The sequence below is a fragment of the Triticum dicoccoides genome, chromosome 7A (assembly GCF_002162155.2).
Source record: "Triticum dicoccoides isolate Atlit2015 ecotype Zavitan chromosome 7A, WEW_v2.0, whole genome shotgun sequence".
Lineage (NCBI taxonomy): Eukaryota > Viridiplantae > Streptophyta > Magnoliopsida > Poales > Poaceae > Triticum > Triticum dicoccoides.
In genome coordinates, this window is record NC_041392.1 from 730315161 (window position 1) to 730335676 (window position 20516).

General features: G+C 46.3%; 1 protein-coding gene across 1 annotated transcript; it reads left to right on the forward strand.

Annotated features, from left to right (window-relative positions):
• The first annotated feature begins 10693 nt into the window (after nucleotides 1-10693).
• On the forward strand, nucleotides 10694-14162 carry LOC119332729 (phospholipase D alpha 2-like). The gene is made up of 3 exons (XM_037605881.1): nucleotides 10694-10880; nucleotides 11443-13378; nucleotides 13468-14162. Exons 1-3 carry the CDS (start codon nucleotides 10773-10775, stop codon nucleotides 13902-13904), a joined length of 2481 nt encoding a protein of 826 aa, XP_037461778.1. The 5' UTR covers nucleotides 10694-10772; the 3' UTR covers nucleotides 13905-14162.
• The last annotated feature ends 6354 nt before the right edge of the window (nucleotides 14163-20516 follow it).

Consider the following 20516-nt stretch of genomic DNA (forward strand, 5'->3'; position numbering starts at 1 on the left):
CGACGAGGACGGGGGCGTCGCGGAGTCGACGGGGACGGCGCGACGGGGGCGGCGACGGCGCGGGACGGGGCGGCGGCAGAGAGAAGTGGGAGATGAGAAACTGAAAATTTTCGAAGTGTTTCTTATATAGGGGACACCTTTAGTACCGGTTGGAGCCACCAACCGGTACTAAAGGCCTGTTTTGGCCAGGCCAAGCGGGGGGGGGGGGGCACCCCCTTTAGTACCGGTTCCTGGCTCCAACCGGTACTAAAGGCCCCCCCTTTAGTACCGGTTGGTGCTACGACCCGGTACTAAAGGGGGTGCGCTGCCAGGCGAGGGGCGCAGAAGTTTAGTCCCACCTCGCTAGCCGAAGGGCGCTCACACCTGCTTATAAGCCCCGCCGCCGCTGCTGTCTCGAGCTCCTCTCTAAAGCAGGCCTTCTGGGCCTACCTTTGCTACTCTGCCCTGTGGGGCCTATTGGGCTTGCGGGCCTGCATCCTGGCCCAACAACAGGTTGGGTTTCTAGTCGTATGCAGGCCGCTGTGGCCCGGTAGGTGGGCTTTTTTATTTAGTTTTTCTTTTCTGCTTTATTTATTTTGTTTTATTTATTTTGTTTTATTTATTTTTAGTTGTTTTTTGCTGTATTTAGAGTTTCTTTGTGAATATTTTTGATAGTTTTTAGAAACTTTCAGTTAGTGCCGGTAGTTTTTAAATTTGAATAGTTTAAATTTTGAATTATTTGAAATTTGTGTGAATCACTAGTTTGTGAATAACTTAACTTTAAAAATACATTTTCCAGTGATTCTTTTTTATTATGTTTAATATTAGTGTGTTTTATCATTATATTCAATTTGGTAATGCTTAAGTTATTTAAAAATGAAATGCCTTTGTAACGGATGAGTTTTCGTCCGAAACCCTGATACTTCGAAACAGATTGTCCATTTTGTACATGAAGTGTATCCAGTTTTTGCGGTAACCCTCTCTACTTTTTTGCACATGCTATGTGGGTGAAATTATGATACCATGTCAACTTTCATCCTTTTCTGAGTTCATTTGAAATGCTTTTCAATTTCAGGTTCATTTAGCTGAAAAAATCAATAAATGCATGAAAGAATTTGCTTGCACATAAAATTTCTTCGCGTTTCAAATGCCAAAACACATAACTAGCTACCCTAACTATTACAGAGATTCCCTCCTGGGTGTGAAACACAGAAGAAAGTGATGATAGCTAAGCCGATCACATCCCAGATCTTTGGGTGTGAAACTTTTTCTTCGCGTGTGTCCCTTTGCGTCGTAGCCATGGAAAATCTTCATCATTTAACGGGATGCTCGGGTCAATATTCACTGTGAATGGAGCAATTTCATCAAACTTTTCATAATCTTCTGACTTGTCTGTCTTGTCATCCACTCCCACGATGTTTCTCTTCCCAGAAAAAACTATGTGCCGCTTTGACTCATCGTACGATGCATTCGCTTCCTTATCTTTTCTTTTTCTTGGCTTGGTAGACATGTCCTTCACATAGAAAACCTGTGCCACATCATTGGCTAGGACGAATGGTTCGTCTGCATACGCAAGATTGTTGAGATCCACTGTTGTCATTCCGTACTGCGGGTCTTCCGTTACCCCGCCCCGTGTCATATTGATCCATTTGCACCGAAACAAAGGGATCTTCAAACCACGTCGATAGTCAAGTTCCCATATGTCCTGTATATAATCATAATATGTTTCCTTTCCCGTCTTGGTTTCTGCATCAAAGCGGACACCACTGTTTTGGTTGGTGCTCTTCTTATCTTGGGCGATCGTGTAAAATGTATTACCATTTATCTCGTACCCTCTGGAAGTCATTATATTCGAAGATGGTAACTGGGACAGCAAGTACAGGTCATCTTCAATAGAGGTGTCATGCATGGTACGTGCTTGCAACCAGCTGGCGAAACTCCTGGTTTGTTCACGTGTAATCCAGTCATCAGACCGCTCCGGGTGTTTGGAGCATAGCAAATTCTTGTGTTCATCCATATACGGAGCCACCAAGGCGGAATTCTGTAGAACTGTGTAGTGTGCTTCAGTGAGAGAATGTCCGTCCATACATATTATTTGTTCCCCTCCTAGCGTGCCTTTTCCATCCAGTCTGCCCTTATGCCGCGATTCAGGAACACCAATCGGCTTAAGGTCAGGAATAAAGTCAATACAAAACTCAATGACCTCCTCATTTTGACGGCCCTTGGAGATGCTTCCTTCTGGCCTAGCACGGTTATGAACATATTTCTTTAAGACTCCCATGAACCTCTCAAAGGGGAACATATTGTGTAGAAATACAGGACCCAAAACGTTAATCTCTTCGCATAGGTGAACTAGGACGTGCGTCATGATGTTGAAGAAGGATGGTGGGAACACCAACTCGAAACTGACAAGACATTGCACCAAATCATTCTGTAACCTTGGTATGATTTCTGGATTGATTACCTTCTGAGAGATTGCATTGAGAAATGCACATAGCTTCACAATGGCTAATCGAACGTTTTCCGGTAGAAGCCCCCTCAATGCAACCGAAAGCAGTTGCGTCATAATCACGTGGCAGTCATGAGACTTTAGGTTCTGGAACTTTTTCTCTGCCATGTTTATTATTCCCTTTATATTCGACGAGAAGCCAGACGGTACCTTAATACTGAGCAGGCATTCAAAGAAGATTTCCTTCTCTTCTTTGATAAGAGCGTAGCTTGCATGACCCTGATGTATGCCGTCTTTTCCGTGCATACGTTGCTGGTCCTCCCGTGCCTCAGGTGTATCTTTTGTCTTCCCATAAACACCCAAGAAGCCAAGCAGGGTCACACAAAGATTCTTCGTCACGTGCATCATGTCGATTGCGGAGCGGACCTCGAGGTCTTTCCAATAGGGCAGGTCCCAAAATATAGATTTCTTCTTCCACATGGGTGCGCGTCCGTCAGCGTCATTCGGAACAGGTTGTCCACCAGGACCCTTTCCAAAGACCACCTTCAAATCCTTGACCATATCATGTACATCAGCACCAGTACGGTGGCGAGGCTTCGTCCGGTGATCTGCCTCACCTTTGAAATGCTTGCCTTTCTTTCTTACGGGATGCCTGCTCGGAAGAAATCGACGATGTCCCAGGTACACATTCTTCTTACAATTAGCCAAATATATACTGTCGGTATCGTCCAAACAGTGCGTGCATGCGCGGTATCCCTTGTTTGTCTGTCCTGAAAGGTTACTGAGAGCAGGCCAATCATTGATGGTCACGAACAACAACGCCTTTAGGTCAAATTCTTCCCCCATGTGCTCATCCCACGCACGTACACCTGTTCCATTCCACAGCTGTAAGAGTTCTTTAACTAATGGCCTTAGGTACACATCAATGTCGTTGTCGGGTTGCTTAGGGCCTTGGATGAGCACTGGCATCATAATGAACTTCCGCTTCATGCACAACCAAGGAGGAAGGTTATACAAACATAGAGTCACAGGCCAGGTGCTATGGTTGCTGCTCTGCTCCCCAAAAGGATTAATGCCATCTGCGCTTAGACCAAACCATATGCTCCTTGCGTCATCTGCAAACTCCTTCCCGTACTTTCTTTCGATTTTTCTCCACTGCGACCCGTCAGCGGGTACTCTCAACTTTCCGTCTTTCTTACGGTCTTCTTTGTGCCATCGCATCGCCTTGGCATGCTCTTTGTTTTGGAACAAATGTTTCAACCGTGGTATTATAGGAGCATACCACATCACCTTGGCAGGAATCTTCTTCCTGGGGCGCCGGCCCTCGACATCACCAGGGTCATCGCGGCAGATCTTATAGCGCAATGCACCACATACCGGGCAAGCGTTCAAATCCTCGTACTCACCGCGGTAGAGAATGCAATCATTAGGGCATGCATGTATCTTCTGCACCTCTAACCCTAGAGGGCAGACAACCTTCTTTGCTTCGTACGTACTCTCGGGCAATTCGTTGTCCTTTGGAAGCATATTCTTTATCATTACCAGCAACTTTCCAAATCCCTTGTCAGATACACCATTCTCTGCCTTCCATTGCAGCAATTCCAGTGGGGTGCCCAGCTTTTTCTTGTCACCTACGCAATTCGGGTACAACAATTTTTTGTGATCCTCTAACATGTGCTGCAACTTCTTCTTCTCCAAATCACTTGCGCAGTTTCTCTTTGCATCGGCAATGGCCCGACCTAGATCATCAACGGGCTCATCTGATGCCTCTTCTTCAGCTTCTTCCCGCATTGCCGGCTCAGCTTCTTCCCGCATTACCGGCTCAGCTTCTTCCCCCATTGTTGTATCATCGTATTCAGGGAACCCATGGCCAGGATAGCTGTCGTCGTCCTCTTCTTCTTCATTGTCTTCCATCATAACCCCTCTTTCTCCGTGCTTGGTCCAAACATTATAATGGGGCATGAAACCGGTCTTAAACAGGTGGACGTGAATGGTTCTTGACGTAGAGTAATTGTGACCATTCTTACAGCGAGCACATGGACAAGGCATAAAACCATCCGCCCGCTTGTTTACCTCAGCCGCAAGCAGAAAAGTACGCACGCCCTCAACGAACTGGGGAGAGCATCGGTCATCGTACATCCATTGCCGGCTCATCTTCATTACACAACACCGAATAGACCAAATTAATACAAGTTCATACATAAAGTTCATACAACACTTAAATGCAACAAACAAATAACTCTCTAGCTAAAGCATTTAAATGCAACAACAAATACGATCAAGATCGCAACTAAGGTAACAATGGATCCAACAGCATAATGATACCAAGCCTCACTATCGATGGCATATTTTCTAATCTTTCTAATCTTCAAGCGCATTTTCTCCATCTTGATCTTGTGATCATCGACGACATCGTCAACATGCAACTCCAATTCCATCTTCTCCCCCTCAATTCTTTTCAATTTTTCTTTCAAGTACTCGTTTTCTCTTTCAACTAAATTTAACCTCTCGGCAATAGGGTCGGTTGGAATTTCAGGTTCAGATACCTCCTAGAAAAAATTTCTATGTCAACTTGATGGGCATAATTTGTCATAAATACGAAATGCAACTAGTTTTAAAAGAGAATATACATACCACATCCGAATCATAACAAGGACTAGGGCCGACGGGGACGGATATCAAAACCATGGCACTATATGTATAACAAACAACGTACGGGTAAGATAATTATACGAGTAACTATATATCCAAATCACACACATCAATTTTTATATAAAATTTCATGAACAAGAGGCTCACCACAAGGTGGTGCCGGCGACGGGACGGTGCGGGCGATCGACGGTGGCTACGATGGAGATTTAGAAGGCACTAAGTAAACCACACCTACATATGCAAACTAAGTGTTATTTTGACCTCAAATTGCATATAAATCAAATACTAGCACATATATATATATATATATATATCCTCCCAAATTACTAAACTCACAAATTAATCACTATATAAACCAATGCAAGAGCTAATCTAGCAATGAGAAATGAAAGGACAAAGTTGCTAACCTTTGTGATCATTTGAATGGATGAGGGCCTTCAAATCTTGACAAATTTTGGGCAAATTTTGTGATGAACTCGAGAGGAAGAAGGGAAGAACAGAGGAGAGGGCCGGAGAGGGGAAAGGGGGAAGAATAGAGTGCTGGTGGACGAAGGGTTTATATAGGACGACCTTTAGTACCGGTTCGTGGCACGAACCGGTACTAAAGGTGCTGGAGGGGCCCCACTCTGACAACATCCTGCCACCACTCGGTACTAATGAAAGCGGCCCGGCTAGCCGTTGGAACCGGCACTAATGTATACATTAGTGCCGGCTCAAATACAAACCGGCACTAATGTGCTTCACGATTGACCCTTTTTCTACTAGTGTCCGACGCCACCCGTCCGCCCGTCTCCTGCTCGCTATTGCCATTCGTCGGCTATATAAACTACATCCCCGACCATAGCCACAGTCATCCTCCTCTTGTCCCTTTCTCCTCGCTGCACCATGCCCACCATGGTATCCTCACCCTCCAAAGCCCTCTGGGACGGACTTTCGACCAAGACCGATAAAAAGAACAAGATGGCCGCCATTGCTGCCGGCAAGCATACGGGGGCGATGACACCCCAATGGAGGATGCGTCCAAGGACGAGTTGGCGCCACCCTCACCGATGCATTGCAGCATGACCACCAACGAGACCCGTGCCCACTACATGGACATGATGCAGAGGACCGGGAGTAGCAGATTCGGGAGGCGTAGGCCGATACGGCCTACAACCTCCGGCTCCTCGAGGAGCAGCGGCAGGCGGAGGAGTAGTTTGAATGAGATTGAGGCAAGTTGTCAAGTGGCACATGATTAGCATATAAACCAATTGGCCAACTGGGCGCTAGGTAGTTTGAATGCGATCCATGGCTGCATCTCCTTATGGACACTGTATATCTGAAGTAAGAGTTGTTTAACTTAGCTCTCAGTTTACACTTGAAGTAAGGTGCAGAATATGTGCATGTGAAGCAAATCGAGATTAGCAAAGTCCTAGCAAACTAGTTTTGCAGCTCGTAATCACATGCGTAACAGGATAAGGATGTAGCTAGCGTCAAGATGGGGCTTTCCGCACAGTTCGGTTTAGCACGTGCGACTGAGGCAACTAGCCATGCAAGTGGCACATGATATATTAACCTATAAACCAATTGGCTAATGTTGAAGCATCTAATCTATCCTCCAGCCCTCGATATCCACACGCACATGTTGAAGCATCTTTCTCCTTGGACCAGTACCGGCTATAAGTGCACTGCTTAGCAACACCTCGAATTGGCAAATAGGTAATTTGAATAGGAACCATTGGATGCACTGCCTAGAATCGGTTGACGCAACTAGCATATCCATATCATCACAAAAAAATGCAAATAACTATGGGCTTATCGTCTATGCCATATGTACAAATTGGGTTCATTTTAATGGCATATGCATAGTTGTTACAACGAGATTGCAAATATGACATATTGATGATCTCATGCATAGCATATGACAAGTCAAGAGGACTGTCAAACATGATGTGACCGAAAAAATTATCACAAAAAATTCCTATACAACATGACATCACAACTAATAGACTTTACATGACAATCATCAAACTCATCATAAATGGGTAAATCACCGCATGGGAAAATCAGACTAGCATGAAGCATGGCAATAGTTGGATCGACATCATACAAGCAATCAATATTCACTAGTGGGACAAGAGCATCACTTTCACCTATTTTACCTTTGTCATTTTACTCATGTGGTGTAGGTGAGGTGGTAAAGACCAAATTGTGGCCATCTTCATCGTGATGGAACCATGTGCGGTGGATCATATTCCACCATGGCCATCGTCTTGTTGAAAGGAAGAGCGAAGTCGTCGAGGATCGGTGCGCGTCATCATATATGAGATCTAGCACCAAATGAGAAGACACAATAGAGGTAGAGGTTAAGTCGTTAGAGTTCACAATGTCCTCACAAGACCTATCAACTTCCTCTCTCAACTCTTGTGGTGGCTCACTCACTCCCTCAAAGTAGATGCACCCAAAGTTACATATGATTGAGTCACTCATCTCACTCAATTGGTGTGGGTTGCGGCTCTCCTCGCATGAAAATTGGGGCAACTCATTATATATGGGGCTAGTGGTGAAGTCGCTCTCACTCTCAATATGGTGGCACAAGTCTCTTAACTCATCTCCAAACACCGCCGTGGTCGAGGGGAAAATCTCATGCTCAGCCATCTCGTCATTGTCGCCGTTGATGAAGGCCGAAGATGGCACATCATAACTCTCGCCTCCAAAGATGCAAGCATCATCCTTGCTCACCACCTTGTCGCTCGCCTCCAAATCTTGGTCCTTAATTGGCTCCGTAGTCGTAGTCGTCGCTGCACCATCTTCAAAAAGAGTCATGGTAGACTCGGCATCGTCAATGCCACAAAGAGGAATGGCAGTGAAGTCAAACTTCGGAGCGTTGTCGGGCTTGGACATCTTGGTGGTACTATCCTCATGCTCGTTGTCATGGAGCTTGATCGTCGCAAAGTGTGCTTGGGGTGGAGAAGCCTTGAAAGAGGGCATCAAGGCGACAACATTCATAAAGAGGTCTAGACTCCGGTGGGTTAACCAACTCATGGAAGCGGGGAGTAAGGAATGGAATGTGAAGTTCATACGCCAAATTTTCCACTAGTTTGATGTAGAAGAGATTTGCAAGATTACCATCCCAAGATCAGAGGCAAAGGACTGCATCGCATGGCATTATGAGAAGAACAGGATGTTTTCGGTGAGAAGCACATATGAGCTAGCGGCCAATCTGCAAACTAGCTCGCTGCTCCTTCTAGCTCGATTAGAGAGGTGGATGATCGATCTATCTGGGATCTGATATGGAAAGCTAAGGTACCACAAAAATTCAGGATTTTTGGATGGAGGGTCGCTACTAATACTCTAGCGACAAAGAAAAACAAGTTTAGAATAACTATTGAGTTGGATGCCATCTGCAATATATGCTGCAAGTACCATGCGGTTGTTTCCTGCATAAAGAGTAGAGCACTCAGAACAGCTATGAGGAAAGAATGGTCGCTCCCTGATGAGAGAGCCTTTAGGTACACGGGGAAGGACTGGCTTGAGGTGCTCCTTGACACTGAATATTCTGCTCCAATTGTGGATATGCTAGCACCTACATGAGGACTACATTCGCAATACGGACAAAGAATCGATTATGGGAACTGTGCAGTTCTTGCTGAGGTATTCTGAAGAATTTAAAACGGCGGAAATGAGTGGCGATCATGAAACAGGAAAAGGTGTGGGTGCCATTGCGGTGCAGCAACCCCGCTGCCCCACAACGAAACACTCACACCGGACAGGGCCGGCCGTGGGATCAATCAAACTAAATTCGGATACCTCGTATATGGAGGAAACGAGTGAATCTTCTACAGGTGTTGTGGAGGCCGAAGCAAAAGCAGCCCTTATTGGGTTGAACGCACTCTCGAGGGTCTACATGTGCCCTGTGTTTTTGGAACTTGGACTACCAAATTTTGCTGAAGGAACTGATGACTGGAACCAGTCCCGCTCCCCTGCTATGGACTTCTAAGAGACATCAAGCAACCACTCACAAACTTCTCGGATCATAGTATCAGCTGCGTGGGGAGATTATGCAATGCCCTTTCTCATGGGCTTGTAGCATTCACCAGGAATTCGGAAGACCAGGAGAGGATTGCGGACGCACCGGACTGCCTCCGCCCGCTTATGATATCTGAATTTGTAGTTTCAGCAGAGTAATTTTTCTACTCTGAATCTCAAAAAGAAAAAAAATCCTAAGATGTAGCTTCAAGATGGGACATGCTTTACACACAGACCATTGCAGATGATCTGCTAGAGTTGCTAGAGTTGCTCTAAGATGGGACATGCTTTATACACAGACCATTGCAGCAGATGTGATTGAGGCAACTTGCTAAGTGGGACATGATTAGCACAAAAACAAGAACAGGGTGTCACCCTATTGGCTAGGATAGCACAGAGCTATCTTGCCCACCCTGCTTCGAGTCACGGACTGACCCATTGTGTTTAGAGTTTCTTCTATAAAATTTTTCCTCGAAGGGCTAGTCCTGGATGGTTTCAGCTTTTTATTAGCATAAAATGAATTGGCCAATTGGGCGGTAGGTAGTTTGAATAGGATCCAAGGCTGCACCTCCTTATGGACACTGCAGATCTGAAGTAAGAGTTATTTACCTTAGCCTCCAGCTCTCAGTTTACACTTGAAGCAAGGTGCAGAATATGTGCGTGCGAAGCAAATCTAGGTTACCAAAGTCCTAGCAAACTGGTTTTGCAGCTCGTAATCACATGCGTAGTAAAATTATGAATGCCCATCTCATTGATGGATCTGGTCAACTAGATTGACGGCACCACGTAGTATGACTTATGTCATTAAAAGCTAAATATGTCTATTATTAAGGTGAAAATAATAATATTGGACTTCTCATGCATTAATAATATTTCGATGGTGCTTGTTTCCAATGATTTCCATGTGTACGAAAAAGTAACAGCCAAACAAGCATGTTAATGACTATTTTATTTGTAACAAGTCGGATAAGGATGTAGCTAGCGTCAAGATTGGGCTTTCCGCACGGTTCGGTTTAGCACATGCGACTGAGGGAAGTGGCACATGATTAACCTATAGACCAATTCGTGGGTGCTAGGTTATGTGAATGGCATCTAGCCATGCAAGCGGCACATGATGGATTAACCTATAAATCACTTGGCTAATTTGGCGCTAGGTGATTTGAATAGGATCCACAGCTGCACCTCGATCCTTGTGGACGCGGCGGATCTGAAAGCAAGAATCGATGAACTTAGCCTCCAGCTCTCAGTCCACACGCACGTTTTGAAGCATCTTTCTCGTTGGACCTGTGCGCAACGCTTAGCAACACTTCCAATTGGCCAATTGGTAATTTGGATAGGATCCGTTGAATGCACTGCCTAGAATCGACTGAGGCAACTGGCCGTGGCACATCATTAACCAACGAACCAATTGGCCAAGTGGCACTGACACATGATTAACATACAAATCACTTTGCCAATTGGGCGCTTGGTAATTTGAATAGTGCACCTCCTTGTGGACGCTGCTGGTCTTATCTGAAGCAAGAATGGATGAACTTAGCCTCCATCTCTCAATCTTCTGCTATAAATGCACTGCCTAGCAACACCTTGTGACATCATCCAAGTGAAGCAGCTTGCCCACCGGTCACCACTCACCACCACATCCTCCATTCCCGTTCTCCTTAGCAATCCAAGGATCTAGCAAGCAATGGCGAATCTGCGGCTCCATGGCACCATCAATGCTACCATCGTGGGGGCCGACAACATCCACGATCGCTCCCGCCACACCGGCATCGTCCCCAGTTTCCTCGGCAATGTACGTCAGCTGGATGTCTTGTTGGTCTTTTCATTTTACACCAAAGTTAGCTTCGCTATAGTTTCACTAATTAAAGAGCCCTCCCGTTAAAGCTTTACATTTTTAGTGATAAATCGAAAATGCTGCTAAAGCTTGCTATTTTCTGCTGTAGTACTAAATCTGGAGTCATTTAGCAGCGCTATAAGTTGCTATTGGACCAAAACTTCCTAGGCTTTTCGAAAGTCACGTCGCAGCGGCCCAAATTTCTATCTCATTCTACCTTGTTGTTATATATATATTGATGCAAAACTTGGTTATTGAATTAGGATGCCTTATCAGTGCTCGAATGTTTTAGTGTGAACATTTATATGTCAAGTATATGGGATATATCACATGTGATGCATGATTGCATGCATATTTTTTCATTTATTATTATTATTTTAGAAATGCTAAATGGGCTTTAGCTAGCTTTGCTATAGTTTTTGACAGAGTCATCGCTGAATGACATAACTAGCTATTTAAAACTATGGTCTACCTTACACTCTGAATTATCGACTTAACTAAAAGCTATTCCCGTACGTAGATTGTGCAAGGTGTCCAGGAGACGACGGGTTTGGGCAAGGGCCTGCCGCGGGTGTACGCGGCCATCTACCTCGGCAGTGCATGCGTCGCCCGGACGCGTACCATAGCCGTCCCTTCAACGGGAATCGCGCGATGGAACGAGCCGCTCCGCGCCTACTGCGCCCACCACGCCGCCGACGTCGTCATCTCGGTCATGATCGAGCAGCTCGGCCTCGCCGATGACACAGTCCTCGGCAGCGCCTACCTGCCCGCTCTGGAGCTCCTCAACAGCGACGACACGATCGACCGCTGGTTCGACGTCCTTGGCGCCAACAGGAAGAAGCTCTGGGATGGGCCCAAGATACAGGTGCAGATCAACTTCCGCGATGTCGCTGACCAAGGCCTGGCGTGGGGCGGCGGTGTCGGCGTTGGCGGCGCCAAGGTGCCCCATACCTTCTTTTCGCAGAGGACGGGGTGCAAGGTCACCCTGTACCAGGACGCGCACGCGTCTGAGGAGTTCGACCCCAAGATCCAGCTCGACGGCGGCGGGCTCTACAAGCCTGGGCACTGCTGGGAAGACCTGTACGACGCCATCAGCAATGCACGGCATCTGGTGTACATCACCGGCTGGTCGGTGTTCCCCCACATCACGCTGGTGCGGGACGGGGAGCAGCAGGAAACCCTCGGCGAGCTCCTGAAGCGCAAGGCCAGCGAGGGCGTGCACGTGCTCCTGCTGGTGTGGAACGACGTCTCCTCCATCGAAGGCGTGTATGAAGCCGGCCTCTTGGACACGAGGGATGAGCTGACGGAAAAGTACTTCCGCGGCAGCCGCGTGCAGTGCGTCCTCTGCCCGAGGAACATGTACCTCAGAGGCTACATCTTCGACGCCAAGAGACCTACCGACTCCATCTTTTACAGCCACCACCAGAAGGCAATCGTCGTCGACCAGGAGCTGCCTTCGTCGTCGTTGTCGGACGGGCGCCGCCAGATCGTCAGCTTCCTCGGCGGCCTCGACGTGAGCTATGGACGCTACGACACGCAGTCCCACTCCCTGTTCAGGACGCTGGGCACGGGGCAGGCGCACAGCAAGGACTTCAACCAAACCAACTTCAGGGACGAGGGTGCGACGCTCGAGAAGGGCGGGCCCAGGGAGCCATGGCACGACATCCACGCCAAGGTCGAGGGCCCTGTGGCATGGGACGTGCTCCACAACTTCGAGCAACGATGGAGGATACAAGGCGGTGACAAGGAGCACCTGGTCGACCTTGTAGCCATCGAGGGCAAGGTCGCACCGTCCTCATTGCCAGTGACACTCCCCGGCGACCAGGAGGCGTGGAGTGTGCAGCTGTTCCGGTCCATCGACAACATGGCCACCGTGGGCTTCCCCGACTCCATGGAGGCTACCTACGAGGCCGGCCTCGTCCAGGACAAGCACCATGTGTTCGAGAGGAGCATCCAGGACGCCTACATCCATGCCATACGTGCCGCAAAGAGCTTCATCTACATCGAGAACCAGTACTTCATCGGCAGTTCCTTCCAGTGGAAGTCCGGCGTCGGCATAGATCCGGCGGCAGTCCAGGCGAATCACACGATCCCCAGAGAGCTGTCTCTCAAGATCGTGAGGAAGATCGAGGCCGGTGAGCGCTTCGCGGTCTACGTCGTGGTCCCCATGTGGTCGGAAGGCTACCCTACGCATATGTACAGGCAGGCGATGCTGGACAACCAGAGGAGGACCATGTCCATGATGTACAACGACATCGCCGCTGCGCTGCAGGCCAAGAACATAGACGCCGATCCCAGGGACTACCTTACCTTCTTCTGCTTAGGGAACCGCGAGGCGAGGAACCCAGAGGGCGGCGAGTACCAGCCTGCGAAAAGCCCAGAGGACGGGACGGACTATGCCAAGGCGCAGAATGCACGCCGGTTCATGATCTACGTTCACTCCAAGATGATGATAGGTACGTAATATCTCCCCTCTGTTATTATGTGCTTGCATTGCATTGCATTGCTTGATCGCTAACTAATATGCACGTCTCGTCTTGTTCAGTTGATGACGAGTACATCATTGTCGGATCTGCCAACCTCAATGAGCGGTCCATGGCGGGGAACAGGGACACCGAGATCGCCATTGGCGCGTACCAGCCGCACCGCATCAACACCGGTACTGAGCTCGCCAAAGGGCACGTCCATGGCTTCCGGATGTCGCTCTGGTATGAGCACCTCGGCAAGACGCACGACGACTTCCTCCGCCCGGGGAGCGTAGAATGCGTGCGGAGGGTCAACAAGATGGCCGATGAGTACTGGAACCTCTACGTCGGCGACGAGCTTACGAGCGACCTCCCAGGCCACCTTCTCACCTACCCCGTCGCCGTAAGCAAGGCCGGCACGACCTGGATGATACCGGGATTCGAATTCTTCCCTGACACTGAGGCTCGCGTCCTTGGTAAGCCAACTGGACATGACGATTATTTCATGAGCACATAGATGGAGCCAGGTTTGCTAGCTGCTCCTAGCTAGTAGTGGTGTTTGATTAATTCTGGCACGTCAGCTTTCTTAGTTACTCCTAGGATTTAGTTACTGTTTTCCTAAAACTATTTCCCATTTTCTGTTAGCTAGTTTGTTAGCATGAACCGCGTTTTGTGCGAGCCATGCCTTTGTACCGCGAGCAGGCAGTTCACACGCTTTCCCTTTCATGAATAAATGGAGGAAGAAATAATGAGAAAACACTCTCTCAAGCTCTCATATATAGCTCCGGCCAACAGCTTGATTCTACTCCCTCCGAACCAAAGTGTCGTGTCGTGGTTTTAGTTCAAATATTAACTAAAACCTCGACACTTATTTTGGATCGGCGGGAATACCATTTATCTTCAGCTGTTGATGTCGTTCTTTTGAGTCAGAGTACCATTTAGCTAGGGTTTTGAGTCAGAGTTTGTGCGATGGAGACTGATTATTTTCGCTACAAATACAACATGCCGACATAGTACTAGTATATATCTTACAGAAGCACATATCAATATTACTCTGTAAGCATTTTAAATCTCACAAATAAATCTGAAAACATGCATTAAATAAGTCATCACACCTTATTTCTCTGGAGAAGGGATTGAAATAGCGATGACCTTGTTCTCTGCAGAAACGTTACCGGAAAAGAGATGCAATGTTTCCTGCCCTCCCTGTTATGCAACGATTCTACAATTAAAATATGTAAAATTATCAGTTCTACAGAAAAACTTTCAGATATTCAGTGGCATCGAATTAGTGAGTTACAGTATATGCACAACCGAACAACTAAACAATTGAGGAAGCTAGCTAGGCATTCTGACAACCCATGGTAGTACGTTATTTGCTTTGCCGAAAGAGTTTGAACCCCAACCCTGAAAGCTGACTGCAGCCCTGTTATTCAGAGGATGTTACTGGAATCTTTTGAAAGATTTAATTCTTTAGTAGTGTACTACCTTGGCAAGTGTGGATTTTCAATTCATGAGTCAAAGTCGTTGCCCCCAAGTAAGTAAAGCATCCATTAGCCTTAGATCTTGCGCTGGCCGCCAATTTAAAAGGCGCTGGACTGTTACTAAACTAAACTAAACACTGTTATATGTTAGTAAAGCATGCCATTGAGCCACACTATAAACAACACTACTTGGCTTCAGATCTCGTGCTGGCGGTGTAGCGGTCTTCAAGGCCCGTGCACGTGACATCACTTAAGCATCCATCAGCGTACCATCGAGTGAAACGAAACATGCTATTTCCTGTCTCTTCCTCGTGGTTTGTTAGTAGGCAGAAAGAGTTTATTTGTCTCCAGCCCAGGGGAAGAAAGAAAATAACAAGTGGTTGGTGAAGATGGGGAAAGAACACAGGAAGCTGAAGAGTGGACGGAGGGAGTAAGCAAGCAGGGCCTTCAATGTAGATTGTGGCCTTTTTAACCTGCTCTGCCACCGTGCTATAGTAAGCTGCAACCATGAGCATGAGGAGTACCACTACCAGTTCACTGCAATAATATTGAGTAGCTGTCTGTGATCAGGTATTCAGGTTCATTGTGCAAGCTACGTACCTACAGTAGCTTTGTGTGATCGATGTAGCTTAATTATCCATAATGCTGATCGAGGTATGAGGTGCTATCCTTGCGTCTCAGTGGGTGAAAAATCCACACGTCTCTAATCCAAGAATTCCAGTCGTTTCGGTCTATTCAAACAGTCCGATCGAATTTCACCAAGAGATGAAATAATCCATCGATGATGAAAGGTAAAACAAAACAGGAGGCAAATTAATTAATACCTTCCTTGATGCAGTCGATGTCGACGAGAAGTTGTTCCTGCAATTTTTGCAGATAATATAATTCACCCTCCAGCAAACGAAAACAGAACGGAGGAAACCGGTTTGGGGGAATTGATTTGTTGGTCCGTAGTGTACGTACCTAGGGTTCCTGGATGCAGACATGCAGTAGGCCAGTAGCCGAGCTCCCTGCGCTGCGCGCCTGCGGCCAGGGGGGCAAAGGCGTCATCGGTGAGGTGGGCCATGTTGGATTATGGATGGGTTTAGGCCCATATAAGACACTAATCCCTGGTTAATCTCTAAGGTCCATGCATGTGTACGGTAAGTGGTGGAAAGTATGAGAAGTTTAGTCCCATACTGCTACAGTAAGAAGAGTGAGACCTTTTTATAAGGGCTGCTCTACCACTTGCTATTGGGAGCTTGGGAATAGGAGCTGTACACGCGCACTCCTCCTCCTCCTCCGCCGCCCGCCTCGCCTCGCCTCGTCACGCCTCGTCACGCGGCGGGTTGCGGGAATGAGAGCAGGTGCCGTCAATAAGGTTTTTGGGGAGCGTCTCAACGCGACTGCTCCCGATCCGTCCCCAACTTCGTCCCCTTTGCTTCCACTGCTTCCCCTGCATCAACACCATGGCCGACGACGCTGCCTCCAAGAAGAAGGCCACGGACGACGCCGAGGCTGCTGCTGCCATAGATGATTCGATTCTATGTTCTGTACGTGCTAGTATGCTTAGGTATCACTATGAGATGCATACCTTTTATGCCATGCTTACTGTTCACTCGTGGATAAGTCTAATCGAAAAAGTGCTAATATTTCCAACATGCCCAGGTGAACACCCCGCCGCCGATAGGGCAAGCAGACCCCACGGGCCGCTAGCGAAGAGTACAACCGAGGAGAAGGCTCCTGCCGCCATGGCAGTGGGGATTCAGATGGGGACGGAGATGAAGACCAGCCCGAGCTGGAGGGGAGGGTTTGGGGAGGAGGAGAAGGTGGGGGTGCTCTCGCTCTCGCAGGAAAGAGGAGGGGAGAAGGCGGAACCTCCCGTCGTCAGTGTGGCCGGAGCAGGAGGGGACGGCGGAGACACACAAGTCCTGTTTTATTGATCAAATACCACTTAAAGTGGGATACAATAAGGATCGTGGGGTTGAAATCAAACATGGTGTCCCTCATCCAGAGAATTGAAAAACTTAGCTAAACTATCTGCTTCTTTATTTGCCGTTCGTCCTTCAAAGATAAATTTGCAGTTAAAATTGGCTGCACGCTCCTTGATCTCTCTTACAATGCTCTCATAGTTGCTCATTGTGCCTTCATATATCTAGTTGACAATTAGCTTCGCATCCGACGCAACAACAAAATTATGGATGTGCAAATCCTCAGCTAGCGACAGGGCCTCTCGGCAAGCAATTGCTTCCAGAATAACCAAGGCTGAGCTACCCATAAACGAACCCCCTGCACTTCGGCAAAACGCAACTGCAGATCTGCCAAGTCCAGAACATGCAACACTAGCATCCACGTGGATTTTTGCATGGTCCGGCGGTGGCGCCTTTGATCTGGTAGTTATGTCTGTTGGAATAGTATGGATTGATATCCTTGTAACCGGAACAATCTCAAGGTCAGCAATGAATCTATTTATAAACTGATGGGTCGCTGAGGGTGTTTGATATATCTCTTCATGGATGACTTTTCTCCTGGCCCACCAGATTGCCCATAGTGTCACTGATAGTCTGGCAAAAGACTCATGTGAAAGTGTGTCAACCATCGAGAACAACCATTGTTTCGCACTCGGTTCCGTAGTTTTGCACAAGTGTTCTGCTAGATCACCATCAATAAGTGCTCAGACGCATCTTGCCATAGTGCACTCAAGTAAAGAATGTCTCCAGAAATCTGCACCTCCACATAATGTACACTGACTCGAAGTAGCCATTTTTCTATGTGCTCTCACATCCTCAGTCGGAAGGAAATTTTTTGCTAACCTCCAGAGAAATATTCGTATCTTGCCTGGGACTGGCATTTTCCATAATGTGGCATCTTGATCATTACTCAAAGAGCCAGAAGCCTAGGCGCCCTGAATCGCTGCCGTTCGCGTGGATCGGTAGGTGGGCCGCGTCCCAATAGCATTTACCTGTTGGCTCGTTCGTCTGCTCGTCCGTCACTGATTTTGAAAGAGTTCACAAAATTTAAAAATGTCCTAGATTTTTTTAAAATTCACAAAAATTGAGGAAAAAGTTCATTAAGTTTGAGAAGTTTCAATTTTTTTAAAAATATTGAATTTTAAAAATTCTAAATTAAAAAGAGAATAACGGATTTGGAAAAGGATCACCAGTTTGAAAAATGATAGTGATTAGGAAAAAGTTCACTAAATTTAGAAAATTCCGTCAATTTCAAAATAACCCTGAATTTGAAAATAGTTCGTGCATTTGAATAGAAATGGAAATGAAAACCAAAAAAGAAAAAAAAAGTAAACTAGGTTCCGCTCACTACATCAACTAAAGCAACTGCATCTGGAGCACTTACCAGGGAAAATAGAATAAATAATGACGTAGTACGAGGGGATTTTCTCTCTCACTATTTTGCCATCCCGTGATCAGTTCCAATTTCGTAGTAGGAGACATACTCAAAGTCAATAGATTCATGTCCTTTTTCTATAGAAATAGGCTTGGTCAAGTGCTTAAAAAAGAGGTGACCCGAATGATTTTTAAGTAGAAAAAGAAAAATAGATAGAAACCGAACAGTAATCCATGACAAAGAAAACCAGAGAAACCACCCCGAAAAAATCCAGCGGGAACTGTCCCCCAAACCAGCACTATCGTGCTAGGGAGAGGATCATTTTGGGTCTGCATGTTATGTGTCGTTTTAGAAAACAGGTTACTAAACTGAGAAAAGTTCAAGAACTTAAATAAAATATTGAATTTAAAAGAAATGCAAAATTATAAAGAGAATCATGTGTAGGTGCCGGGTACTAATAGGCATACTCTGAAAGCGTTCTAAAGAAAGTGTGCTACCAAGTTCTATGCATATCAGCCTAAGGAGCATAGCATGAGGCCATGCAGTGAGTGAGTTGTCTTGCAAGCCAACCTAAGGCATTCCACCATCGCCATGTGATTTAATTTAACATTGAATTTTCAGCTTGTATCTTTAGCCATGAATTTCGAACCTCAAATGTTGAGGCTCATAATCTCACAAAGTATGCTTTATCCCTAGGGTTCGCCGCCATGTTTGGTTAGGCGACCCCGGTGATCTTGTGTTCATCCTTGTAAACATTGAGATGTCGTAATAAAGCTTAGTGAGATTGTAAAAGAAAGTTATTTACCGATAAAATTATTTTGGAATAGGGAGTCTTTCGCCATCACACGGTTGTTAATAAATTAATAATACTCTAAGCCAAGTTTAATTAGACATACACATGATCGCAATGATATTAATTTTTGAAGGGGTTAAGTTTCAACCACTTGCATTACATGAAATTTCAAAAATGATTGCATGCAAATCATGCTCCTAAAGTCTTCTACGACACGAAAGGGTGCCACACAAACACACACAAAGGAGCTTCTCCATGACGGACATGAAATAGTGTTATCCTAAAAGTATGAGTACTCCTAGAAATTATATGTTTCTAAAAAGAACTTCCATCAAATAGAGAGTTTTCCTAAAAAGGAAGATAAACAAATAAATGGATGACTAGAGAATAAATATGGTTACCATTCTGTCGTTTGGTCCCTGATCGTGCCATCGCCCTTGTTAGAACTTGTTGTTCCATGCATAGAAAATCCATGGTGTCTATTTTGAACCTGTTTTTCTTTACATATGATGGCTTACTGGTTTGAAGGGTAACTAATTTGTTCTGCACTTCTGTCATATACAACCAGCTGTGTGCATGCATCCTGGTTCGTTGGGCCAATTCGCAAGTCGTTGGATTAGTTGATTCTTCTTGGTACAGATGAATGCATGTCGATCTAACGTTCTATGTGCGTGCAAAGGTGAAATATATACCTCAAAATTAATAATAATATCAAAGGGAGGATCATTTCTTCCTCCAAAAGTTGCGTATGTTGCTTCTGTTCATCGTTTGCGCGCATTGCCCGTCTAGGGAAGCATTCACATCGTTTGTACGCTCCAAATCTACTATTCCTGGTGCCGTCCTCCGCACCCAAGCCATCTCATCATCATGGTGTTCAATGAATCACTCATACGCCAGATGGCCACGACCTAGGTGGTTACCGACACAATCTAATCGCCAGGGTGTTCCCAAAAGCGCTTAATGTTGACCGAAAAGATAGCCCCTATTATTTCATGTATTATTTCAAAAAATTCTGGAAGTTTTGTTCGTTGGTTTTTCGAAATCGGTCATGCGGATCGAGCCAGTCACGGTCATCCACCTCGGCGAGGACATGTTCAGGACTACTTCAGGTGCAGCTTTCTTCCCGCTTGCTACCAACCATCGTCATAAACCAAGTAGCTTGGTAGTATAACTGTCTCCCCAAACCATGTGCAAGTGCAAGGTTAACGTTGGATAGGACAAGAAAACACGTGGTTTCCCTTCTGTTATTGTTACAGTATATTAGATGGGAGAGACCAATGGAGCAGTGGGTAAAGTTGAACACGGATGGATTCTTCTTATCGGATGGAACAACCGGTAGTGGCATGATCCTTCGTGACCACCAGGGAGAAATTGTGTTCAGCACCTGCCGCCACCTTTTTCATTGTCATGATGCGTTAGAATTTGAACACTGTTGGCCATTAAAGAGGGAGTCTTACTTGCATTACAATGGAGCCAAAAGCAAATTATCGTTGAATCAGGCTGTTTGAAGGCATTAAGTCTTATTAAG

Coding starts and splice junctions, on each gene's coding strand:
- LOC119332729 (XM_037605881.1), top strand. CDS start 10,773: ATGGCGAATCTGCGGCTCCATGGCACCATCAATGCTACCATCGTGGGG. Junction 10,881..11,442: donor TCCCCAGTTTCCTCGGCAAT/GTACGTCAGCTG, acceptor TCCCGTACGTAG/ATTGTGCAAGGTGTCCAGGA. Junction 13,379..13,467: donor TCACTCCAAGATGATGATAG/GTACGTAATATC, acceptor CGTCTTGTTCAG/TTGATGACGAGTACATCATT.